Source organism: Pleurodeles waltl, chromosome 11, assembly GCF_031143425.1.
Source record: "Pleurodeles waltl isolate 20211129_DDA chromosome 11, aPleWal1.hap1.20221129, whole genome shotgun sequence".
Lineage (NCBI taxonomy): Eukaryota > Metazoa > Chordata > Amphibia > Caudata > Salamandridae > Pleurodeles > Pleurodeles waltl.
Window position 1 is genome coordinate 853,444,078 of NC_090450.1, and position 27,352 is coordinate 853,471,429.

At 47.1% G+C, this 27,352-nt stretch overlaps 1 protein-coding gene across 2 annotated transcripts in view; it reads left to right on the forward strand.

The window, feature by feature from the left end:
* LOC138266200 (clustered mitochondria protein homolog) overlaps window positions 1-27,352 on the forward strand; it is a 241,245-nt gene that overhangs the window by 185,961 nt on the left and 27,932 nt on the right. For both annotated transcript variants that reach the window (XM_069214691.1, XM_069214692.1), the window contains exons 21-22: window positions 23,282-23,407; window positions 23,900-24,021. In XM_069214691.1, coding sequence (XP_069070792.1) covers window positions 23,282-23,407; window positions 23,900-24,021 — 248 coding nt within the window. The remainder of the gene's footprint in view (window positions 1-23,281; window positions 23,408-23,899; window positions 24,022-27,352) is intronic.

A 27,352-nucleotide genomic window follows, 5' to 3' on the forward strand; every position in this document is an offset into this window, starting at 1 on the left:
CACATTGCTTGTTTCAGGGTGTCAAAGGCCTGTTGGCAGTCCACAGTCCAGTTCACTTTCTTGGGCATTTTCTTGGAGGTGAGCTCAGTGAGGGCTGTCACAATGGATCCATATCCCTTCACAAACCTCCTGTAGTACCCAGTCAAGCCAAGGAATGCCCTGACTTGAGTCTGGGTTTTTGGAGCTACCCAGTCCAGAATGGTCTGGATCTTGGGTTGGAGTGGCTGAACTTGGCCTCCACCTACAAGGTGGCCCAAGTAAACCACAGTTCCCTGCCCTATCTGGCATTTGGATGCCTTGATAGAGAGGCCTGCAGATTGCAGAGCCTTCAAAACCTTCTTCAGGTGGACCAGGTGATCCTGCCAGGTGGAGCTAAAGACAGCAATATCATCAAGATAAGCTGTGCTAAAGGACTCCAAGCCAGCAAGGACTTGATTCACCAACCTTTGGAAGGTGGCAGGGGCATTCTTTAAACCAAAGGGCATAACAGTAAACTGATAATGCCCATCAGGTGTGGAGAATGCTGTCTTTTCTTTTGCTCCAGGTGCCATTTTTATTTGCCAGTACCCTGCTGTCAAGTCAAAGGTACTTAGAAATTTGGCAGCACCTAATTTATCAATGAGCTCATCAGCTCTTGGAATTGGATGAGCATCTGTCTTGGTGACAGAATTGAGCCCTCTGTAGTCCACACAAAACCTCATCTCTTTCTTTCCATCTGTGGTGTGAGGTTTGGGGACTAAGACCACTGGGCTAGCCCAGGGGCTGTCAGAGCGCTCAATGACTCCCAATTCCAGCATCTTGTGGACTTCCACCTTGATGCTTGCCTTAACATGGTCAGACTGTCTAAAGATTTTGTTCTTGACAGGCATGCTGTCTCCTGTGTCCACATCATGGGTACACAGGTGTGTCTGACCAGGGGTTAAGGAGAAGAGTTCAGGAAACTGTTGTAGGACTCTCCTACAATCAGCTTGCTGTTGGCCAGAGAGGGTGTCTGAGTAGATCACTCCATCTACTGTGCCATCTCTTGGGTCTGATGACAGAAGATCAGGGAGAGGTTCACTCTCTGCCTCCTGATCCTCATCTGTTACCATCAACAGATTCACATCAGCCCTGTCATGGAAGAGCTTAAGGCGGTTCACATGGATCACCCTCTTGGGGCTCCTGCTTGTGCCCAGGTCCACCAGGTAGGTGACCTGACTCTTCCTCTCTAGTACTGGGTAAGGGCCACTCCATTTGTCCTGGAGTGCCCTGGGAGCCACAGGCTCCAGAACCCAGACTTTCTGCCCTGGTTGGAACTCAACCAGTGCAGCCTTTTGGTCATACCAAAACTTCTGGAGTTGTTGGCTGGCCTCAAGGTTTTTGGTTGCCTTTTCCATGTACTCTGCCATTCTAGAGCGAAGGCCAAGTACATAGTCCACTATGTCCTGTTTAGGCTCATGGAGAGGTCTCTCCCAGCCTTCTTTAACAAGGGCAAGTGGTCCCCTTACAGGATGACCAAACAGAAGTTCAAAGGGTGAGAACCCTACTCCCTTCTGTGGTACCTCCCTGTAAGCGAAAAGCAGACATGGCAGGAGGACATCCCATCTCCTTTTGAGTTTTTCTGGGAGCCCCATGATCATGCCTTTTAATGTCTTGTTGAATCTCTCAACTAAGCCATTAGTTTGTGGATGGCAAGGTGTAGTGAATTTATAAGTCACTCCACACTCATTCCACATGTGCTTTAGGTATGCTGACATGAAGTTGGTACCTCTGTCAGACACCACCTCCTTAGGGAAACCCACTCTGGTAAAGATACCAATGAGGGCCTTGGCTACTGCAGGGGCAGTAGTCGACCTAAGGGGAATAGCTTCAGGATACCTGGTAGCATGATCCACTACTACCAGGATATACATATTTCCTGAGGCTGTGGGAGGTTCCAGTGGACCAACTATGTCCACACCCACTCTTTCAAAGGGCACCCCCACCACTGGAAGTGGAATGAGGGGGGCCTTTGGATGCCCACCTGTCTTACCACTGGCTTGACAGGTGGGGCAGGAGAGGCAAAACTCCTTAACCATGTTGGACATATTGGGCCAGTAGAAGTGGTTGACTAACCTCTCCCACGTCTTGGTTTGTCCCAAATGTCCAGCAAGGGGAATGTCATGGGCCAATGTTAGGATGAACTCTCTGAACAGCTGAGGCACTACCACTCTCCTAGTGGCACCAGGTTTGGGGTCTCTGGCCTCAGTGTACAGGAGCCCATCTTCCCAATAGACCCTATGTGTTCCATTTTTCTTGCCTTTGGACTCTTCAGCAGCTTGCTGCCTAAGGCCTTCAAGAGAGGGACAGGTTTCTTGTCCCTTACACAGCTCTTCCCTTGAGGGTCCCCCTGGGCCTAAGAGCTCAACCTGATAAGGTTCAAGCTCCAAAGGCTCAGTTCCCTCAGAGGGCAGAACTTCTTCCTGAGAAGAGAGGTTCCCTTTCTTTTGCTGTGTTGCAGTTGGTTTCCCAACTGACTTTCCTGTTCTCTTGGTAGGCTGGGCCATTTTTCCAGACTCCAGCTCTACTTTTTCACCCTGTGCCTTGCACTGTGCTCTTGTTTTCACACACACCAGTTCAGGGATACCCAGCATTGCTGCATGGGTTTTTAGCTCTACCTCAGCCCATGCTGAGGACTCCAGGTCATTTCCAAGCAGACAGTCCACTGGGATATTTGAGGAGACCACCACCTGTTTCAGGCCATTGACCCCTCCCCATTCTAAAGTAACCATTGCCATGGGATGTACTTTTCTCTGATTGTCAGCGTTGGTGACTGTGTAAGTTTTTCCAGTCAGGTATTGGCCAGGGGAAACCAGTTTCTCTGTCACCATGGTGACACTGGCACCTGTATCCCTCAGGCCCTCTATTCTAGTCCCATTAATTAAGAGTTGCTGTCTGTATTTTTGCATGTTAGGCGGCCAGACAGCTAGTGTGGCTAAATCCACCCCACCCTCAGAAACTAGAGTAGCTTCAGTGTGGACCCTGATTTGCTCTGGGCACACTGTTGATCCCACTTGGAGACTAGCCATACCAGTGTTACCTGGATGGGAGTTTGGAGTGGAACCTTTCTTGGGACAGGCCTTGTCTCCAGTTTGGTGTCCATGCTGTTTACAGCTATGACACCAGGCCTTTTTGGGATCAAAGTTTTTACCCTTGTACCCATTGTTTTGTGAAGAGGCTCTGGGCCCACCCTCCTGTGCAGGTTTTTGGGGGCCTGTAGAAGACTCTTTACTATTTTTAGTTTTGGTTGTCTCATCACCCTTCTGCTGGGGAGTCTTTGTGACCCCTTTCTTTTGGTCACCCCCTGTTGAAGTCTTGGACACCCTTGTCTTGACCCAATGGTCCGCCTTCTTTCCCAATTCTTGGGGAGAAATTGGTCCTAGGTCTACCAGATGCTGATGCAGTTTATCATTGAAACAATTACTTAACAGGTGTTCTTTCACAAATAAATTGTACAGCCCATCATAATTACTTACACCACTGCCTTGAATCCAACCATCTAGTGTTTTCACTGAGTAGTCAACAAAGTCAACCCAGGTCTGGCTCGAGGATTTCTGAGCCCCCCTGAACCTAATCCTGTACTCCTCAGTGGAGAATCCAAAGCCCTCAATCAGGGTACCCTTCATGAGGTCATAAGATTCTGCATCTTGTCCAGAGAGTGTGAGGAGTCTATCCCTACACTTTCCTGTGAACATTTCCCAAAGGAGAGCACCCCAGTGAGATCTGTTCACTTTTCTGGTTACACAAGCCCTCTCAAAAGCTGTGAACCATTTGGTGATGTCATCACCATCTTCATATTTAGTTACAATCCCTTTGGGGATTTTCAACATGTCAGGAGAATCTCTGACCCTATTTATGTTGCTGCCACCATTGATGGGTCCTAGGCCCATCTCTTGTCTTTCCCTCTCTATGGCTAGGATCTGTCTTTCCAAAGCCAATCTTTTGGCCATCCTGGCTAACTGGATGTCCTCTTCACTGGAGTTATCCTCAGTGATTTCAGAGTTGTTGGTCCCTCCTGTGAGGGAACCAGCATCTCTGACTATTATTTGTGGAGTCAGGGCTTGAGAAGCCCTGCTCTCCCTAAGTAGGACTGGAGGGGGGGAATTTCCCTCCAAGTCACTATCTTCATCCTCTGAGTTGCCATCCTCAGAGGGGTTGGCCTTTTCAAACTCTGCCAAAAGCTCCTGGAGCTGTACTTTGGTAGGTTTGGGGCCCATTGCTATTTTCTTTAGTTTACAGAGTGACCTTAGCTCTCTCATCTGTAGATGGAGGTAAGGTGTGGTGTCGAGTTCCACCACATTCACATCTGTGCTAGACATTATGCTTCTAAAAGTTGGAATACTTTTTAAGAAACTAAAACTGGTTCTAGAATCTAATTCAAACTTTTACAAACTTTTAAACTCTAAAAGAAATGCTAAACAGGATCTAACACAAGGCCCTAGCAGGTCTTTTAAGAATTTAGAAAATTTTTCAAATTGCAAAAATCAATTTCTAATGACAATTTTGGAATTTGTCGTGTGATCAGGTATTGGCTGAGTAGTCCAGCAAATGCAAAGTCTTGTACCCCACCGCTGATCCACCAATGTAGGAAGTTGGCTCTGTATGTGCTATTTCAAAGTAAGGAATAGCATGCACAGAGTCCAAGGGTTCCCCTTAGAGGTAAAATAGTGGTAAAAATAGATAATACTAATGCTCTATTTTGTGGTAGTGTGGTCGAGCAGTAGGCTTATCCAAGGAGTAGTGTTAAGCATTTGTTGTACATACACATAGACAATAAATGAGGTACACACACTCAGAGACAAATCCAGCCAATAGGTTTTTATATAGAAAAATATCTTTTCTTAGTTTATTTTAAGAACCACAGGTTCAAATTCTACATGTAATATCTCATTCGAAAGGTATTGCAGGTAAGTACTTTAGGAACTTCAAATCATCAAAATTGCATGTATACTTTTCAAGTTATTGACAAATAGCTGTTTTAAAAGTGGACACTTAGTGCAATTTTCACAGTTCCTAGGGGAGGTAAGTTTTGATTAGTTTTACCAGGTAAGTAAGACACTTACAGGGTTCAGTTCTTGGTCCAAGGTAGCCCACCGTTGGGGGTTCAGAGCAACCCCAAAGTCACCACACCAGCAGCTCAGGGCCGGTCAGGTGCAGAGTTCAAAGTGGTGCCCAAAACACATAGGCTAGAATGGAGATAAGGGGGTGCCCCGGTTCCGGTCTGCTTGCAGGTAAGTACCCGCGTCTTCGGAGGGCAGACCAGGGGGGTTTTGTAGGGCACCGGGGGGGGACACAAGTCCACACAGAAATTTCACCCTCAGCGGCGCGGGGGCGGCCGGGTGCAGTGTAGAAACAAGCGTCGGGTTCGCAATGTTAGTCTATGAGAGATCTCGGGATCTCTTCAGCGCTGCAGGCAGGCAAGGGGGGGGTTCCTCGGGGAAACCTCCACTTGGGCAAGGGAGAGGGACTCCTGGGGGTCACTTCTCCAGTGAAAGTCCGGTCCTTCAGGTCCTGGGGGCTGCGGGTGCAGGGTCTCTCCCAGGCGTCGGGACTTTAGGTTCAAAGAGTCGCGGTCAGGGGAAGCCTCGGGATTCCCTCTGCAGGCGGCGCTGTGGGGGCTCAGGGGGGACAGGTTTTGGTACTCACAGTATCAGAGTAGTCCTGGGGTCCCTCCTGAGGTGTTGGATCGCCACCAGCCGAGTCGGGGTCGCCGGGTGCAGTGTTGCAAGTCTCACGCTTCTTGCGGGGAGCTTGCAGGGTTCTTTAAAGTTGCTGGAAACAAAGTTGCAGCTTTTCTTGGAGCAGGTCCGCTGTCCTCGGGAGTTTCTTGTCTTTTCGAAGCAGGGGCAGTCCTCAGAGGATGTCGAGGTCGCTGGTCCCTTTGGAAGGCGTCGCTGGAGCAGGATCTTTGGAAGGCAGGAGACAGGCCGGTGAGTTTCTGGAGCCAAGGCAGTTGTCGTCTTCTGGTCTTCCGCTGCAGGGGTTTTCAGCTGGGCAGTCCTTCTTCTTGTAGTTGCAGGAATCTAATTTTCTAGGGTTCAGGGTAGCCCTTAAATACTAAATTTAAGGGCGTGTTTAGGTCTGGGGGGTTAGTAGCCAATGGCTACTAGCCCTGAGGGTGGGTACACCCTCTTTGTGCCTCCTCCCAAGGGGAGGGGGTCACAATCCTAACCCTATTGGGGGAATCCTCCATCTGCAAGATGGAGGATTTCTAAAAGTTAGAGTCACCTCAGCTCAGGACACCTTAGGGGCTGTCCTGACTGGCCAGTGACTCCTCCTTGTTTTTCTCATTATTTTCTCCGGCCTTGCCGCCAAAAGTGGGGCCTGGCCGGAGGGGGCGGGCAACTCCACTAGCTGGAGTGTCCTGCTGGGTTGGCACAAAGGAGGTGAGCCTTTGAGGCTCACCGCCAGGTGTGACAATTCCTGCCTGGGGGAGGTGTTAGCATCTCCACCCAGTGCAGGCTTTGTTACTGGCCTCAGAGTGACAAAGGCACTCTCCCCATGGGGCCAGCAACATGTCTCGGTTTGTGGCAGGCTGCTAAAACTAGTCAGCCTACACAGATAGTCGGTTAAGTTTCAGGGGGCACCTCTAAGGTGCCCTCTGTGGTGTATTTTACAATAAAATGTACACTGGCATCAGTGTGCATTTATTGTGCTGAGAAGTTTGATACCAAACTTCCCAGTTTTCAGTGTAGCCATTATGGTGCTGTGGAGTTCGTGTTTGACAGACTCCCAGACCATATACTCTTATGGCTACCCTGCACTTACAATGTCTAAGGTTTTGTTTAGACACTGTAGGGGTACCATGCTCATGCACTGGTACCCTCACCTATGGTATAGTGCACCCTGCCTTAGGGCTGTAAGGCCTGCTAGAGGGGTGTCTTACCTATACTGCATAGGCAGTGAGAGGCTGGCATGGCACCCTGAGGGGAGTGCCATGTCGACTTACTCGTTTTGTCCTCACTAGCACACACAAGCTGGTAAGCAGTGTGTCTGTGCTGAGTGAGAGGTCTCCAGGGTGGCATAAGACATGCTGCAGCCCTTAGAGACCTTCCTTGGCATCAGGGCCCTTGGTACTAGAAGTACCAGTTACAAGGGACTTATCTGGATGCCAGGGTCTGCCAATTGTGGATACAAAAGTACAGGTTAGGGAAAGAACACTGGTGCTGGGGCCTGGTTAGCAGGCCTCAGCACACTTTCAATTGTAAACATAGCATCAGCAAAGGCAAAAAGTCAGGGGGCAACCATGCCAAGGAGGCATTTCCTTACATGTCCTTTTTAAATCAAGGTGTCTAAACCCAGCTAGGATGACCATTGAAAAGGTGGCTAGTATTATTTTCTAGACCACACAATGTCCATCTGAAAGTTTGGAAGAATAATAAGCAATTTTTATGAGCGTGGATTCTGAGGCGTCAACAATTTGAAATACATGATGTAGGAAGTTGGCTCTGTATTCACTATTTCAAAGTAAGGAATAGTATGCACAGAGTCCAAGGGTTCCCCTTAGAGGTAAGATAGTGGCAAAAAGAGATAATTCTAATGCTCTATTTTGTGGTAGTGTGGTCGAGCAGTAGGCTTATCAAAGGAGTAGTGTTAAGCATTTGTTGTACACACACAGGCAATAAATGAGGAACACACACTCAGAGACAATTCCAGGCCAATAGGTTTTTGTATAGAAAAATATATTTTCTTAGTTTATTTTAAGAACCACAGGTTCAAATTTTACATGTAATACTTCGAATGAAAGGTATTGCAGGTAAGTACTTTAGGAACTGTGAATAATCACAATAGCATATATACTTTTCAAATAAATCACATATAGCTATTTTAAAACTAGACACAGTGCAATTTTCAACAGTTCCTGGGGGAGGTAAGTATTTGATAGTTTTTGTAGGTAAGTAAACCACCTACGGGGTTCAAGTTTGGGTTCAAGGTAGCCCACCGTTGGGGGTTCAGAGCAACCCCAAAGTTACCACACCAGCAGCTCAGGGCCGGTCAGGTGCAGCGGTCAAAGTGGTGCCCAAAACACATAGGCTTCAATGGAGAAGGGGGTGCCCCGGTTCCAGTCTGCCAGTAGGTAAGTACCCGCGTCTTCGGAGGGCAGACCAGGGGGGTTTTGTAGGGCACCGGGGGGGGACACAAGTTAGCACAGAAAGTACACCCTCAGCAGCACGGGGGCGGCCGGGTGCAGTGTGCAAACACGCGTCGGGTTTGTCGTTGAAATCAATGGGAGACCAAGGGGTCTCTTCAGCGATGCAGGCAGGCAAGGGGGGGGCTCCTCGGGGTAGCCACCAGCTGGGCAAGGGAGAGGGCCTCCTGGGGGTCACTCCTGCACTGGAGTTCCGATCTTTCAGGTCCTGGGGGCTGCGGGTGCAGAGTCTTTTCCAGGCGTCGGGATCTGGGAGTCAGGCAGTCGCGGTCAGGGGGATCCTCGGGATTCCCTCTGCAGGCGTCGCTGTGGGGGCTCAGGGGGGGCAACTCTGGCTACCCACGGTCTCGTAGTCGCCGGGGAGTCCTCCCTGAAGTGTTGTTTCTCCACAAGTCGAGCCGGGGGCGTCGGGTGCAGAGTTGCAAGTCTCACGCTTCTGGCGGGAAACGCAGTTGTCTTGAAGTTGCTTCTTTGGAAACAAAGTTGCAGTCTTTGGTAAACAGGGCCGCTGTTCTCGGTAGTTTCTTGGTCCTTCTAGAGCAGGGCAGTCCTCTGAGGATTCAGAGGTCGCTGGTCCCTGGGGAGAGCGTCGCTGGAGCAGTTTCTTCAGAAGGGGGGAGACAGGCCGGTAGAGCTGGGGCCAAAGCAGTTGGTGTCTCCGTCTTCTCTGCAGGGTTTTTCAGCTTAGCAGTCCTCTTCTTCTTAGGTTGCAGGAATCTGCGTTCCTAAGTTCAGGGGAGCCCCTAAATACAGAATTTAGGGGTGTGTTTAGGTCAGGGAGGGCAGTAGCCAATGGCTACTAGCCCTGAGGGTGGCTACACCCTCTTTGTGCCTCCTCCCAAGGGGAGGGGGTCACATTCCTATCCCTATTGGGGGGATCCTCCATCTGCAAGATGGAGGATTCCTAAAAGTCAGAGTCACTTCAGCTCAGGTTGCCTTAGGGGCTGTCCTGACTGGCCAGTGACTCCTCCTTGTTTTTCTCATTATCTCCTCCAGCCTTGCCGCCAAAAGTGGGGCCGTGGCCGGAGGGGGCGGGCAACTCCACTAGCTGGAATGCCCTGTGGTGCTGTAACAAAGGGGGTGAGCCTTTGAGGCTCACCACCAGGTGTTACAGCTCCTGCAAGGGGGAGGTGATAAGCATCTCCACCCAGTGCAGGCTTTGTTACTAGCCACAGAGTGACAAAGGAACTCTCCCCATGTGGCCAGCAACATGTCTCGAGTGTGGCAGGCTGCTAAAACCAGTCAGCCTACACGGGTAGTTGGTTAAGGTTTCAGGGAGCACCTCTAAGGTGCCCTCTGGGGTGTATGTTACAATAAAATGTACACTGGCATCAGTGTGCATTTATTGTGCTGAGAAGTTTGATACCAAACTTCCCAGTTTTCAGTGTAGCCATTATGGTGCTGTGGAGTTCGTGTATGACAGACTCCCAGACCATATACTCTTATGGCTACCCTGCACTTACAATGTCGAAGGTTTTGCTTAGACACTGTAGGGGCACAGTGCTCATGCACTGGTGCCCTCACCTATGGTATAGTGCACCCTGCCTTAGGGCTGTAAGGCCTGCTAAAGGGGTGACTTATCTATACTGCATAGGCAGTGTGAGGCTGGCATGGCACCCTGAGGGGAGTGCCATGTCGACTTACTCGTTTTGTCCTCACCAGCACACACAAGCTGGCAAGCAGTGTGTCTGTGCTGAGTGAGGGGTCCCCAGGGTGGCATAAGATATGCTGCAGCCCTTAGAGACCTTCCCTGGCATCAGGGCCCTTGGTACCAGGGGTACCAGTTACAAGGGACTTACCTGGGTGCCAGAGTGTGCCAATTGTGTAAACAAAAGTACAGGTTAGGGAAAGAACACTGGTGCAGGGGCCTGGTTAGCAGGCCTCACCACACTTTCAAATCAAAACATAGCATCAGCAAAGGCAAAAAGTCAGGGGGTAACCATGCCAAGGAGGCATTTCCTTACACATGACAAGAATGCAAGTTCATAAATGTTGTATGAAAATGGCTTATTAAGTAAGGGGAAGAGCAATTATCTTCCGCAAAGATAAATAACCCAGTACGGATGAAGTAAAAAGCAGGGAATCATGAGAAATCCTGGAATTACCTCTCGTAATGTGGCATAAATGTTTGTATAGTGTTTTAGCAGCACAACATTAAAGTTGAGAAACAAAAACTTATGAAATGACAAAATGAATACAGTAAACATGAATTAAAAGTAATTTTTACCAGTAATTAAAACAATACAAATTGGTAAACAGGTTCAATTGGTATAGATATTTTTTGAAAGACTGAAAATTCTCCTTAGAAAACAATGGGGAAGGCGACCAAGTAGATGCCTTTTCAATTGACTGTAGTCAACAATTTTACCTAGTGGGGCAAAGCGTGGCCAAATTCGATTTTACTAGGTCAGTTATGTACAATTCGGGGTCCGATGAACATCTTGTTTTGCAGGAACAGCTTGAAATCTTGAAATCTTTAGACATCAATGTTAATTTGCCATTGGGTTCACCTTTCCACCTCTTAGTACTCTTGTGCTGTAGTCTGGGATTTAGTTTCTTTTTTTTGGACCTGGAAATACTGGAAGTACTTCCGAGGAATTAGGAAAGAAGCTGATGCTATACAGGGCTTCACAAGGGTATACACTTGGTTTCTGTTTTTTCAACTTGAGTCTAGAAATTTGTAGCAAAAATATGCACATGGGGCCAACCAGGAAATCTTGCTCACAAAGCTACACCTCAGTCGTGTAGCATCAGCACCTTTGGGCAACCTTACAGGAGTTTAAAAACGTCAAGGGTCCATCCAAGTTCTCCCTATGTACTTCAGAAGACCACCTTGCTCATCCTGAAGAATCTGGTGCAGACCTTGTGTAGGAAGTTGGCTCTGTATGTGCTATTTCAAAGTAAGGAATAGCATGCACAGAGTCCAAGGGTTCCCCTTAGAGGTAAGATAGTGGCAAAAAGAGATAATACTAATGCTCTATTTTGTGGTAGTGTGGTCGAGCAGTAGGCTTATCAAAGGAGTAGTGTTAAGCATTTGTTGTACATACACACAGGCAATAAATGAGGAACACACACTCAGAGACAAATCCAGCCAATAGGTTTTGTTATAGAAAAATATATTTTCTTAGTTTATTTTAAGAACCACAGGTTCAAATTCTACATGTAATATCTCATTTGAAAGGTATTGCAGGTAAGTACTTTAGGAACTTTGAATAATTACAGTAGCATATATACTTTTCATATAAAACACAAATAGCTGTTTTAAAAGTGGACACAGTGCACTTTTCACAGTTCCTGGGGGAGGTAAAGTATTGTTAGTTTTAGCAGGTAAGTAAATCACCTACAGGTTTCAGTTTTGGGTCCAAGGTAGCCCACCCTTGGGGGTTCAGAGCAACCCCAAAGTTACCACACCAGCAGCTCAGGGCCGGTCAGGTGCAGAGGTCAAAGAGGTGCCCAAAACACATAGGCTTCAATGGAGAGAAGGGGGTGCCCCGGTTCCAGTCTGCCAGTAGGTAAGTACCCGCGTCTTCGGAGGGCAGACCAGGAGGGTTTTGTAGGGCACCGGGGGGACACAAGTACACACAAAAAGTACACCCTCAGCAGCGCGGGGGCGGCCGGGTGCAGTGTGTAAACTGGCGTCGGGTTTCCAATGGGAGTCAATGGGAGACCAAGGGGTCTCTTCAGCGGTGCAGGCAGGCAAGGGGGGGGCTCCTCGGGGTAGCCACCACCTGGGCAAGGGAGAGGGCCACCTGGGGGTCACTCCTGCACTGAAGTTCCGTTCCTTCAGGTGCTGGGGGCTGCGGGTGCAGGGTCTTTTCCAGCAGTCGGCATTTTAGAGTCAGGCAGTCACGTTCAGGGGGAGCCTCGGGATTCCCTCTGCAGGCGTCGCTGTGGGGGCCCAGGGGGGACAACTTTGGTTACTCACGGTCTCGGAGTCGCCGGAGGGTCCTCCCTGAGGTGTTGGTTCTCCACCAGTCAAGTCGGGGTCGCCGGGTGCAGTGTTGCAAGTCTCACGCTTCTTGCGGGGATTTGCAGGGGTCTTTAAATCTGCTCCTCTGTAACAAAGTTGCAGTCTTTTTGGAGCAGTGCCGCTGTCCTCTGGAGTTTCTTGTCTTTCTTGAAGCAGGGCAGTACTCTGAGGATTCAGAGGTCGCTGGTCCTGGGGAAAGCGTCGCTGGAGCAGGTTTCTTTAGAAGGCAGGAGACAGGCCGGTAGGACTGGGGCCAAAGCAGTTGGTGTCTTCTTTTCTTCTTCTCAGGGGTCTTTCAGCTCAGCCGTCCTCTTCTTCTTGTAGTTGCAGGAATCTAAATTCTAAGGTTCAGGGAAGCCCTTAAATACTAAATTTAAGGGCGTGTTTAGGTCTGGGGGGTTAGTAGCCAATGGCTACTAGCCCTGAGGGTGGGTACACCCTCTTTGTGCCTCCTCCCAAGGGGAGGGGGTCCCAATCCTATCCCTATTGGGGGAATCCTCCATCTGCAAGATGGAGGATTTCTAAAAGTTAGAGTCACTTCAGCTCAGGACACCTTAGGGGCTGTCCTGACTGGCCAGTGACTCCTCCTTGTTATTCTCATTATTTCCTCTGGCCTTGCCGCCAAAAGTGGGGCCGTGGCCGGAGGGGCGGGCAACTCCACTAGCTGGAGTGTCCTGTGGTGCTGGAACAAAGGGGGTGAGCCTTTGAGGCTCACCGCCAGGTGTTACAGCTCCTGCCTGGGGGAGGTGTTAGCATCTCCACCCAGTGCAGGCTTTGTTACTGGCCTCAGAGTGACAAAGGCACTCTCCCCATGGGGCCAGCAACATGTCTCGGTTGTGGCAGGCTGCTGGAACCAGTCAGCCTACACAGATAGTCGGTTGAGGTTTCAGGGGGCACCTCTAAGGTGCCCTCTGGGGTGTATTTCACAATAAAATGTACACTGGCATCAGTGTGCATTTATTGTGCTGAGAAGTTTGATACCAAACTTCCCAGTTTTCAGTGTAGCCATTATGGTGCTGTGGAGTTCGTGTTTGACAAACTCCCAGACCATATACTCTTATGGCTACCCTGCACTTACAATGTCTAAGGTTTTGCTTAGACACTGTAGGGGCACAGTGCTCATGCACTGGTGCCCTCACCTATGGTATAGTGCACCCTGCCTTAGGGCTGTAAGGCCTGCTAGAGGGGTGACTTATCTATACTTGCATAGGCAGTGAGAGGCTGGCATGGCACCCTGAGGGGTGTGCCATGTCGACTTACTCATTTTGTTCTCACCAGCACACACAAGCTGGCAAGCAGTGTGTCTGTGCTGAGTGAGGGGTCTCCAGGGTGGCATAAGACATGCTGCAGCCCTTAGAGACCTTCCCTGGCATCAGGGCCCTTGGTACCAGGGATACCATTTACAAGGGACTTATCTGGATGCCAGGGTGTGCCAATTGTGGATACAAAAGTACAGGTTAGGGAAAGAACACTGGTGCTGGGGCCTGGTTAGCAGGCCTCAGCACACTTTCAATTCAAAACATAGCATCAGCAAAGGCAAAAAGTCAGGGGGTAACCATGCCAAGGAGGCATTTCCTTACACCTTGGATTTAAGTGGAAGGAGAATTCAGGTCCCCATTCATTCCACAAGCAGACAAGGCTGCTGTAACAGTAGGCTCTCTTTGTGTCTTTTCCAACTCCAAGAGTGTTTGTGATTTCTAGTTGGTGGAAACCCCAAGTTACAGATGTAACACAGCAGTGGTTGGTGGAATTCCATGAACATATCTGAAAATTGCACTTGTCCTGCTTTAGGACCAAAACTATCCCACAAGACAGTATTCATGTTTTTTTCAGTATTGTGAATGACTAACTGAGCTTTCTGATCCCCACAAGCTTGCTCATGGGTATGTCTGTTACAATAAGTGCAAATCCTAGTCAGGTTGATGCTCTACTTATAATACCCTTTCTTTATGAAGGCCAGCTTCAAATGCATGTTGATGATGTGTCTTTAAAACAGGATTTAAACTTCTAGAAGTTCTTGTTTGTCTTTGAATGGTACAAATGGGTTCAATTTTCCTTTCATAGATGCAGACAGTTTCTTGAAAATGTGGCTTCGGCACTCTGGGGTGGGAAGAGCTTCGTACTGTCTACTAGAAAAGCATGGAACAAGGTACCCATGCATTTAAAAACATAGTCTAACTTGTTCCTCTTTAGGAAAGGGCTTTAAACCTGACTTTTTGCTAATTAACCAGCTAAGATTTTCCCTGCCTCTGAAAGTTTGCTAGCACAAGCTCCATAAAACAAAACTTAAACTTAATGTATTTGTATTTTCCTTACCTTGTCTTGCTATTCACTGTAACACAGCGTAGCAGCTACACTTTAAGGGCTCTAAGTTGTCCCGAAGATAAAGGACCTAACAATAGTCATTTACACTTCTTCTGGTTAGAGCACTGGCTGGGCAGGTATCTAATTCCAGTTATTGTATGAACTGAGACTGGGCAAACTGGTTTAGAAGTAGCCAATCCTTATACATAGGTAAATAACTTTTCAAAAAGTATATATATATATACATATATTTGTGACACTTGTAATAAAAACCAGGTTCTGGTTTAGAGTTTGGTGGAAAGGTTACTCAGTCACAAATGTAAACGTGACAGATATCCCGTCCATCATATTACAATCTCCATTGGCTATAATGGAATCGTAATATGGTGGACAGTATATCTGTTACATTTGTGATGGAGTAACCCCAAACTCTAAATCAGGCCCTAAGTTTGTTGATTACACAGATTCTAAATGCTGAGTGCAGTGACAGAGAGACCTCCTGTTAGACACATTTAGGATTTTTAGCTATAAAGCACAGGTTTGCACTAGAAATGTAGTTTACCCTATACAGTAAACAGCACTTTTGGGGTTTGGTTAAAATAGAACCATACATGTTAATATACTGTGCATGTGTTACCTCTAATTATACTTCTAAGCCTTGTGGGTTTGGAGGCACTGTTGTAGCTTATCTCTTGTTGAAAATAGGCCACTAAAGGAAAACCCAAACTATTTTAAAGCTACTCATATGTGTGGTGCAAGTCCACAATGTGACAACATGGGATGTCGGCTTTTATACAATTTGTGCGTTTTTCTGCACCATCTTACCACTGACTTACTTAAAATACCTAAAAGCCAGATATGTTGAATGGGGTCAGCCTATTACATTAGAGCATATGCACTGGGAGCTGTTTAGCAGCCTTCCAGTGCCCACATGGCACAATATGCAAGCAAACCAGTCACAAAAGGGCAAAAGCAAACAGAAGGATTAGATTTTTGATAGATAAGGCATGGACTGACACCCTTCAAAATGTGGCTTTTCATCATCTTTTTTGTCTCCTCTCACTATTTCAAAGATCCATTCTACCTTTTCCTTCACATGCCTCAGACCCCTCACAATTTATTGCCACTTAACAAATCATACCATGACTACTAATAAGGTATAAGGTTAACACAAGATCTCCCTAGATATCCTCCCTAAAACATTGTTCACCCCCAATTTTCTTTCAGTAGATTAGCAGCTCCAGTTCATGTTCTTATCTCTTCTTTCCCCCTTGAGCCAATCACAGCTGCCCTAATAAGCTTTATATTTTCTGTGGCTGTCCTACAGAGTGACTTGTTCACTGAGATCCAGCCCGGGCCGGCGGCGGTGATTACGCAGTTTGCGCACCGTCTTGAACCATTCTGATCTCCTTATATTCCACCCCCAAGCTGGACCATTACCTCAAGCGGTCCAGCGAGGGGACGATCTAGACGCACAGTGAGCGCCTCCTTTGGAGTTGTGAGTGAGAACGTTTCTTGTGGTATATGGCGACATCCATGGCACAGATAAGATCGTTTTAATTTATTTCCTTTCACCAGCATTAGGCCTCTGACCACGGGGGTATCTTGTTGTATATCCTCATATCCTTCTATTTACCAGCGGAAAGCAGGTTGTAGAAACAGAGAATTACTTTTTCCCGGTATATTTCCTATATGTAGTGTTTACCTGCCCCCGTTGGGATCATATCATACCACCTGGCACTTAACTACGACCAGGCAGCAGCCCTTTTTTCTCTATATTCCTTCATACCGTTCATGTTCTTATTGCCCTGTTTATCTTCTCCTTAGTGTGTGACAATAAGGGGACTCTCCCCCTCCTGGAATCCTGGGGCTAGTGGCCTTCAGGTATAGGGTGAGAGATTCTCACTCCTCTTTGGATATGTTTCACACACGTGTGCAGTGCATGACTTTTGCTTGCCTTGTCACGGTTGGGTGTGCTTTGTTGTGTAGTGTTGTGTTTCACATACCAATTTATATGCTTTCTTTGTTTCCTTCAGGCCTCCACAAGGTAATTCCTTGTTTAAGGTAGGCCCTTTACCTCTTGTTCACACCCTTCCACACTCACTCCCCTTGAATGGAGTAGTTTTTCCTTACACTGCATAAGGTTTAGGGACCCGAGGCCCTGATGAATGCCCTGAGACTTTCCTTGGATCATTATAGAGGGCAGAAACATGTTGGCCATTTCTAGATAGGCGACCCAGTGAGTCCTTGCTCTCACAGTGGTGTCCCATTCTTTTGTTTTTAATCACAACAGCAGACACCATTATTAAAAAGTGTACTCTCACACAAGGTGACTGTCTAGGTGTTTTTATGTATACCCTAGCTTAGCTGGATCCCACATTTTTCAGAACAGTTAACATTTACGCACTCCCTCCTGTTCCTTTAACAGTGAGGTTGAGTCCGCCCAGGTGGCACTGTCCTACCTGGGTGGGGCTAGGTGGTCATATGATGAAGCATGACACTATATAGTGTGTGAGACCACCTGGTCCATAAAGGAAACACCCCCCGCTATCAACACATGACACTCCACAGTATTCAATACTACTGACTCATCTAATAAGTTCAAGGAACTCCAAGGGATACTTCTCCTGTCAGTAGCTCCTCTATTATAAAGTGAACCCCTTACTCTTGTGTTTGAGTTATGTCCTACAGAGGGCCTCATTTGAGCTTTGTTGAGTCCTAGTGTGGTGCTGGTTCTCCTGCCTATCAGTCTGGTACTGTAATTCATGGTACATAGTAGGGCTGACTAATTTTATAATTCTCTCCCAAACCCACTTCCCAGGCCCGGTAACAATTCTTGCCGCCACGGACATGGTTCACCAACAACCAGCCCCCCTTCTCTGAGAAGAGACATGTATTATATTAGTGCAAGACTGTACTTTTGTTTTAATTTCAACCCTTGGGCAAGGTCTGCAAAACCTAATCATTCTAGAGATTTTCTGATGTTTTGCTCCAGGAGGTTTCCCCCATCTGCTGTTACCAGCAGTTAGGATGTACTGAGCACTTGCCCTGCCATCTATGTTTCCAGCATTCTGTAGAGTGAATATATGAGTCCAAACTGCCCACTTCTCCAGGCACTAAAGGAGGTCCAGTCTCAACAGGACTCCATAATGCCACCACAGCCCTAAGGCAGGGTGCACTATACCACAGGTGAGGGCATAGGTGCATGAGCACTATGCCCCTACCGTGTCTAAGCAAAACCTTAGACATTGTAAGTGCAGGGTAGCCATAAGAATATATGGGCTGGGAGTCTGTCAAAAACGAACTCCACAGCTCCATAATGGCTACACTGAAAACTGGGAAGTTTAGTATCAAACTTCTCAGAATAATAAACCCACACTGATGCCAGTGTTGGATTTATTAAAAAATGCACACAGAGGGCATCTTAGAGAGCCCCCTGTATTTTACACAATTGTTCAGTGCAGGACTGACTGGTCTCTGCCAGCCTGCTGCTGAGAGACGAGTTTCTGACCCCATGCGGTGAGAGCCTTTGTGCTCTCTGAGGACAGAAACAAAGCCTGCTCTGGGTGGAGGTGCTTCACACCTCCCCCTGCAGGAACTGTAACACCTAGCAGTGAGCTTCAAAGGCGCAAGCTTCGTGTTACAATGCCCCAGGGCACTCCAGCTACTGGAGATGCCCGCCCCCTGGACACAGCCCCCACTTTTGGCGGCAAGTCCAGGAGAGATAATGAGAAAAACAAGGAGGAGTCACTGGCCAGTCAGGACAGCCCCTAAGGTGTCCTGAGCTGAGGTGACTCTGACTCTTAGAAATCCTCCATCTTGCAGATGGAGGATTCCCCCAATAGGGATAGGAATGTGACACCCTCCCCTTGGGAGGAGGCACAAAGAGGGTGTACCCACCCTCAGGGCTAGTAGCCATTGGCTACTAACCCCCCAGACCTAAACACGCCCTTAAATTTAGTATTTAAGGGCTCCCCTGAACCTAAGAATTTAGATTCCTGCAACTTAAAGAAGAAGAGGACTGCTGAGCTGAAAAACCCTGCAGAAGAAGAAGAAGACGCCAACTGCTTTGGCCCCAGCCCTACTGGCCTGTCTCCCTCCTTCAGAAGAAAACTGCTCCAGCGACGCTTTCCCCAGGACCAGCGACCCCTGAATCCTCAGAGGACTGCCCTGCTTCCAAAAGACCAAGAAACTCCCGAGAACAGCGGCCCTGTTCAACAAAGACTGCAAGTTTGTTTCCAGAGGAGCAGATTTAAAGACCCCTGCAATCCCCGCAAGAAGCGTGAGACTTGCAACACTGCACCCGGCGACCCCGACTCGACTGGTGAAGAAACAACGCTACAGGGAGGACCCCCAGGCGACTCCAAGACTGTGAGTAACCAAAGTTGTCCCCCCTGAGCCCCCACAGCGACGCCTGCAGAGGGAATCCCGAGGCTCCCCCTGACCGCGACTGCCTGACTCTGAAATCCCGACGCCTGGAAAAGACACTGCACCCGCAGCCCCCAGGACCTGAAGGATCGGAACTCCAGTGCAGGAGTGACACCCAGGAGGCCCTCTCCCTTGCCCAGGTGGTGGCTACCCCGAGGAGCCCCCCCCCTTGCCTGCCTGCAACGCTGAAGAGACCCCTTGGTCTCTCATTGAAACCTATTGAAAACCCGACGCGTGTTTGCACACTGCACCCGGCCGCCCCGTGCTGCTGAGGGTGTACTTTTTGTGCTGACTTGTGTCCCCCCCCCGGTGCCCTACAAAACCCCCCTGGTCTGCCCTCCGAAGACGCGGGTACTTACCTGCTGGCAGACTGGAACCGGGGCACCCCCTTACCTCCATTGAAGCCTATGTGTTTTGGGCACCTCTTTGACCTCTGCATCTGACCGGCCCTGAGCTGCTGGTGTGGTGACTTTGGGGTTGCTCTGAACCCCCAACGAAGGGCTACCTTGGACCCCAATTTGAACCCCGTAGGTGGTTTACTTACCTGCAAGAACTAACAATAACTTACCTCCCCCAGGAACTGTGAAAATTGCACTGTGTCCACTTTTAAAATAGCTATATGTTTTTTATGTAAAAAGTATACATGCTATTGTGATTATTCAAAGTTCCTAAAGTACTTACCTGCAATACCTTTCAAATGAGATGTTACATGTAGAATTTGAACCTGTGGTTCTTAAAATAAACTGAGAAAATATATTTTTCTATACAAAAACCTGTGTGTTCCTCATTTATTGCCTGTGTGTATGTACAACAAATGCTTAACACTACTCCTTTGATAAGCCTACTGCTCGACCACACTACCACAAAATAGAGCATTAGTATTATCTCTTTTTGCCACTATCTTACCTCTAAGGGGAACCCTTGGACTCTGTGCATGTTATTTCTTACTTTGAAATAACTGATACAGAGCCAACTTCCTACAGTGTGGTAACAAAGGAAGCAGTCCCCGTGCAGCAGTAGCCCCTTAGTGTGATATGAACACACGCAGAAACCATGCAGCAATACCAGTGATGCAGTCTGTAGGAAGCTGCCATTTTATGTAGTGGGTCAGTGTAAGAGTACACCATGCAAAAAGTCCAGACAACCTCTATTTGGTTTACGGGGCTTTCTTCAATCATCCCAAGTGGAGCTATTTGTGGTAGTGTGGTCAAGCAGCTTAGGCTTATCAGAGGAGAGTGTTAACCACACAAAGAGTCAATAAATGGTACAAACACACAAAAAGAAATCCAAGACAAATTTATAAAAATAACACAAACTTTATATAAATGTATACACCAAGATCATCAGAATCAGGTAAGTGCTTTCAGGGTTATCGATTTTAGAAGGAAAAGCAAAAATACACAAAATAACAGTTGTTGAAGTATGCTCCTCAAACGTAGTAATGTTATCCCTATGGGAGGAAAGACGTACTGCAAACATATACTTGTAGTCGGAATTTGGGGGTGCCCTTTGAAACTTACAGTGCTAGGGGGACAAGGTCCAAAGAACCACCAGCAGGTTTAGTTTACCTGCCCTGTAGTGCCCGGGTGCAGAGGTGATGGAGGGGTTGGTAGCCTTGAGCGCCACACCGTAGAAGGCAAAGTTGGGCACCTGAAACAAAGGCTGCAAGGGGGGACTTGGGGACAAGTCTAGCAGAACCCAAAGGGGGCTAGGCTTGTGAGGGTTTTGGGAGCTAGGGGGCGGAGTCGGTTGTTGTGAACTCGGGCTCAGAAGCAGAGGTTGTTGGCCAGCTGGCCACTTGCATTGAAGGCTCTCAAGCATCTAGGTTTGAGGGGAAGAAAATACAACAGCAGGGCCACTCTTGATGTGAGCCTTATTGGTCCTGAAGTCCCTTGTTGGCAGGTCGGTTTTCAAGGCTCTCGTGCCTGGACTGGATGAACAACAAGCCTTGGCTGGTGGAAGTGCTCTGGTATTCAGGGTATTGGTGCAGGGAGGCTCCTGGAGGGTCTAGCGTCTCAAAACTCAGTAGAGAGATGGGGCTTACCTCCTAGACCCACAGAAACCTCCTCCTGAAGTGTTGTTCCCTCAGAGGGCCTGCTGGCCAACAACACAGTGATCTGGGCAGATGCAATGAGTGCCTGCAGATGCAGGGGGTGGCTCCTCCACCCCAGGTAAGGTGATAGATGGTTAGCAAAATGCTGGGCAGTCCTCCCAGTGTTGAGCAGCATGCACAGATTTTGAATGGGTAGGGTCTTTGCAATTGTCGAGGTACCATCAGCCCAGCAGGGTTTTGTGCCAAGTTCAGTGTAGATCCTCAGTTCTCGCAATGACTACTCTTCTTTGTCCCTCTTCTGTTCCCAGTTAGACAAATCTGTCAGTCTGGTGTTGGGGAGAACCCGTAAATACTGAATTTAGGGGCATTTAGGGAAGTGTAGGCTAGTAGCCAATGAGTTCCCTACACCTGGGGTGTCTACACCCCCTAAATGACCACTTCCTTTGAGGACTGGACATTACGCTGACCTAGTAATCTCTATTTTCACCAAACCCAAGATGGTAAAACCTTACTTCAGCTGTCCACTTCAGGTGGCCCACCTTAGGGGTATGCCAAGCTTGTAAGTGTGACATACATTCTGCATATCTAATTTCCCTCCTGCTCTGGTGCCAAATGGTCCTCAGGGCAGGGGTGGTGTTCCCCACATCTGGGGGGAAGCCAGGGTCATATATGAAAGGTGACATAGGCTTTGAAGACTCTGGCCTTGATATGCTAAATTTACGAGCCATCCTGGTAGAGGAGGTGTGAAAACCTTCCCCCATGCAGGCATTGTTCCTGGCCTCTGAGAGCACTGGCTCTCCCCTGTAGGAGGTCAGAAACCCATTGGTATTGGCAGGCTGGACTGTACCAGTCAGCCAGCACACCAAGTGACTAGAGGGATACACGGGACACCTCTAAGGTGCCCTTAGGTGCATGTGCATGTCATAATAAATGTGATACTGCCAACAGTACAGATTTATTAGGATGATGTGTTTGTTACCAAACACCATTATTTTCAGTGAAGCCATCATGTAGCTGGGTAATTCATAATGACCAGTCACCAGTACATGTTCTCACAATGGCTTCCTTAACACTTGTAATGTCTAGCAATGGAACTAGGCATCACATGGGTATCTCTGCTCATGCAGAAGTGCCCTCACATGTAATATAATGCACCCTGCTTTAGGGCTCTAAGGCCTGCAATAGTTGTGACTTACATGCAGTGGTAGTGGGCATTGCACAAAGGGTGTGTGCAGTGTTGTGTTTTCGGAATGGTATGCACCATTTCTTACATCCGGCAATGGCAGTCTGCATGCAGTGTGAGTGTGGGTCCCTTTCGGGGGCATAATACATGATTCACCCCTTAGGGACGCTCTTTAGAACCCATGCCTTGGGTACCATTTACTTGGGACTTACAGGGGTGCTAAAGTCGTTGCCAATTGGGTTATATTTCAACATTTGTTAAGTTTTAGGGAAAGAATACTGGCACTGGTTAGCAGTGACCCAGTGCACTACCAATCAACAACATCAGTACCAGTGAGCAAAAGGTGGGGGTGACCATGCCAAAAAGGGGCACTTTCCTACACAGTCCTTTGCCTTGAGGTCTCTTTCCTCTGTTGCTTGTGCACCTTTTTCACCACCTCCTCAAAGTGATAAATGACAGGACTACGTCTACCATTCCCTGCGCCAGGCTGCTCCCTATATCCACGCACACGTCCTGCTCAGGGCCCATGCTCACTTGCTGTTCTGAAATGAAGGCCACAGTATTGCTGCCTGTAGTTCTGCATCAAGCTTCACCTAGATGAGGTTCACCATTATAGCTGTCATCTCGAAGGTCCCTCGCTTTCATCAGGGTCTGTAATGTCCTAATCCCGCCAGCAAGCTAGTGCACTGCCGTCCCCAGGACGAGCAAAACAAGGCACTTGCCACCCAGGAATACCTTTGGGAGTGTATCGTTGTTATTTCTAACGGGAAGCGTGCAGGTGTGGGCTTAGACCATCATATTGACTTCTACCTGCCATTGATTTTTTCTTGGTCTTTCACTAGACTGCTTCCAAAATCTATGCCAGCTGCTGTTTTATTCCTCCAGGACTGCGATGGGTTCATGCACATTGCAAAGCTCACGCACATTGCACGGTGAAAAAAGAACAATTGATTATGTTTGTGTTTCCATTAAGAATGCTAAACTATTAACCTTTTGGGAATAATTTCCAATGTTAAGTTATACTTTTTTTAAAAGGTTATAAATTATTTTGCCTACATGCATATAAATTAAAATAGCTAATCAATCTAAATATTGTTTAAAATATTGTTTCAAATGTGCTGCAATGTTGTAGCTCAGATGTCAATAAAAACATTTTTTCTCTATTTATACACGTAGGTGTTCCTTGCATTATTCTGCTTTGCAAATGCTCAGCTTCCAGTGGCCTTGAAACTACTTTACCGTGCACGCTACCTGATGCTTCTTGTGGTTGGAGAAGATCATCCTACAATGGCTACTCTGGATGTAAGTACACAGAGGGCATTTATTTTAGTTCATTAAAGATATTTTGAAGAAACTCTTGTAAAACAGTTTTTTATTGGTCTAGTATTTACTATGCTTCCAACTATATATCTTAAATAGTGGCTTTTTATTCAAATCCTAATTAATATAAAAGAAACACATTTTACCTGGCAACTAGAGCTTTAATTTACAAAACAGATTACTACGAGCGTATGTATGGACCTTAAGCGTTTGTGTTATGCATCTCAATACTGGAGATCTTGATGCACAGGGTAGACGCTGAATGTACTGTTCAAGGATTCTAGTTACGTTAAAATGTTTCTTGAATCATCGACTTCTAAGTTGTATAATACTTACCAAGTGATCATTAGCAATGAGAAAAGGAAGTTTGGTGTCATGTCAGTTATACATTAACAATAAATCACTTGTCAAATCATATGTTTTCAATCCAAGGAGCACTGTGTTAACCCACTTTCCTCCCACCATTATTGACAGAGTAACATTGGTATTGTTCTACAAGCTGTTTCGGAATGTGATCTGGCTATGAGGTTCCTTGAGAAGGCTTTGGAGATAAATACCAAATACCATGGAAAAAAATCCTTGCAGACTGCACTCAGGTAATGAAGTGATTTTAACATTAGCTTCGAAAGGCTGAGGTGCTTTTGTGATGTAAAGTTTGGGTCCTTTTAAATAAAAACAATTTCAATGGGCCATGGCTCATGCTTACATCCTGCACTTCATCTTCCATGTTTGAGCTCATATAGCTCATATAAGACCACAATAGTCTACTGTGATGGTCCCTTGAGTCTCAAATGTACATCTTAAGAAGCATGAGTTCGTTAGACTTAGGGCCAAATGTATCAGTGTTCCTTTTTGCATTTCCTGAATAGCGAATCTTAGGTAATCGCTATTTAGGAAATACAAAATGGAATGTAACAAAATAGTGATTCCCTAAAAGCAATTCCTATAGAGTTGCAATCGCTATTAGGGAATCGCTATCAAGAAATGTGACTGTATTTGTTCCTACTGACCTTCAGGCACCCCAAAAATTAATTGTGCACATGTGAAGTGCACACATGCAATAGAAGCATGTGTGAGCTGCATGGCATTTTAAAAATGCATTTATTTTAATTGCACATGGTTACCATCAACTTAGGGTTGATGGTAATGGTATTTCCTAAACACCCATTTCGCATTTAGGAAATTCTTGATACATGTGTTTATGAAATCACAAATAGGCATTCTCTATTTGCGATTTCTTATTTAGGGAATAGAATTGCGATTCCCTAAAAAATAGTGATTCCCTAAAATGGAACTGCCAATGCCTTTCATAGACTCAGAAAGGCTATTTTGCATTTGCAAACGGTGGAATTTTGCAAATCGCACAGTTTGTGAATGCTAAATACTTTGATACATCTGGCCCCATGTTACTATTGTTTTGGTGTCTGATGTCGACTGTACCCTGTGTAATATCCTCTTCAGTTCAGACAATATTCTGTATGGTATGGTAAATACTGTGAGAACAGTGTGAAAACATATGATTGTACTGCAAATTTCCTTCTCCAGCACAGAACAGATTTAATTTACTGTCTTTGTAACACTGTAATAACCCCAACCAGATCTGACAGTAGCGACAGATGTGTCATTCCTTGGATGGGGCAGCCATCTGAGAGAAGTGGAGATCAGAAGCATCTGATTAAAGCTCTGTGCAAACCGGCCAGCATTGAAAGAATTTCTTCCCTCTGTCAAGAGAAACACAGTGCAGCACTGCCGCCATATGGTAGTGCAACAAGAAGGGCGGGGTGGGGTTGTGGACCTTTGGCAAGAGGCTTGCACCTCTGGACATGGTTGGAACAGCGGGCATATCCCTGGTGGTTCAACATCTGGCGGGCTCTCTGAACATCAGAGCAGACGAACAGACGAAAATGTCTACCGGATCTCGAATAGCATCTCTGTCTGGAGGTGGCATAAAGTCTCTTTCAGCAGTGGAGAGAGCCTCGAATAGATTTGTTTGCCTCCTCAGAGAATGCAGAATGTCACCAATATTGCATGTTGGAGTTTCCAAGGCAGCAATCGCTCAGAGACACTTTTCGTCTGGAATGGAACTCGAGCCTCCTGTACGTCTTTCCGTCAATACCACTTCTACCCAGAGTTTTGAAGAAGATCAAGAATGACCCAAGTAATCTTTGTGGCTCCAGACTGGGCAAGAAGAGTCTGGTATCCTGAGCTGTTGAGCATGCTCATCGATCCTCCGATCAGACTGCTCTTTCGGAGGATCTTTTGTTGCATCAGCAGGGGAGGGTTCTGCACCCGAACCTCTCCATTCTCTGCCTTCTTGTGTGGAGGTTGAGAGGCAACAGTTGACAGCTTGTGACCTTCTGCCCAAAGTCTGTAATGTTATCATGGCAACCAGGCATCCCTCCACCAACACCAGTCATTGGAAGAAATTTATGTTATGGTGCACAGACAAGTCTGTTGACCGCCTTTCTGCCCCTCTCTCTGAGGTTCTGTTGTTTATACTTTCTCTGGCCCAGCAGGGCTCTGCTATGGGGTCTCTCAAAGGTTATTTGTCTGCAGTTTCTGCTTTTTTGAGGTTGCCTGATAAACCTTCTTCGTTTAAGTCCCTAATATAAATATGTTCCTTAAAGGCCTTACACATATGTTTCCTTCATCCCCATCTTGACCTTTCTGATGTGCACTCCTTTCGAGCTCCTCCACAATTGTCCTCTCAGGCATCTCACTTTGAAAATAGCCTTCTTTGTGGCCATTACATCTGCCCACTGAATGAGTGAGCTGCAGGCATTGTCATCTAAGCCACCATACCTTTCCATCTATCCTAACAAAGTGGTGCTTCACACTAGGTCCTTTTTTCTGCCCACCCTTTCATGTAGGCCAATCCATCATCTTGCCTGCTGTTTAATCACCCCTACATCCTTCTATGGAAGAGAGACTCCACTGCCAGGACCCAAAAAAAGCATTGGTGTTCTACCTTGATTGTACAAAGAGTTCCGGGTGGATGATCAACTCTTCCTCTGTTATGTGGGTGTGCAGAAAGGACGGGCAGTGCAGCAGAGGACCATCTCCTGATGGGTCGTTCTCTGCATAAATATCTGCTACATACTGGCCAAAAACCAAACCCCTGAAGGTCTGCATGATCATTCTATAAGGGACAAAGCAGCGACCACTGCTGTAGCACTTGGAGTTCCTGTCCTTGATATCTGCCAGCAGCCACCTGGGCGTCCCTGCACACGTTTACCAAACACCTCTGCCTGGACACTCAGGTCCTGAGGGATGGGCACTTTGCCCGTTTAGTCCTGCAAGACTTTCTAGTATGATCTTGGTTTGCAGACCTACCTCCAGGGATGGTATTGCTTGGGTGTCTATTCAAAGGTAAGGAGTCTACAACTAGATGTCTCTATCAGATGAACAAGTTACTTACCTTTGATAACGCCTTAACTGGTAGAGACATATTCTAGTTGCAGATTCCTTACCGACCCACCCATCCTCCCAGCACTGCAAAGTGATTTTTAGGGGCAGAGATTCCCCTTGTAGGTGCCTTAGTTTTGATGTACTAGTAGTCAGTTTCTTTATGGCTTTGTGCTTCTGGTGTGAAGACTCGTAAAAAGACACTGACGTCAGCGCACGAGGGTGGCGCCTATATAGGACCCGCAATGTCATATCTGGTGCGAACGATGTCGATGACAGACACAGAGCTGATTGACGCCACCTAATGGCGTATAGGGGTATTGCTCACAAAAATCTTCCAGATCCAGCCTGATTCCTGGGGAGAATTCAAAGGTTATGAATCTGCAACTAGAGAATGTCTCTACCACATAAGGGGTTACTGAAGGTAAGAAACTTGTTTGTCAGTATGTTTTTACAATCTAGAAACAATATGCCAGACAGCACTAACCTTGCACTGTGTATCCAGTGGGAACGATACATTTG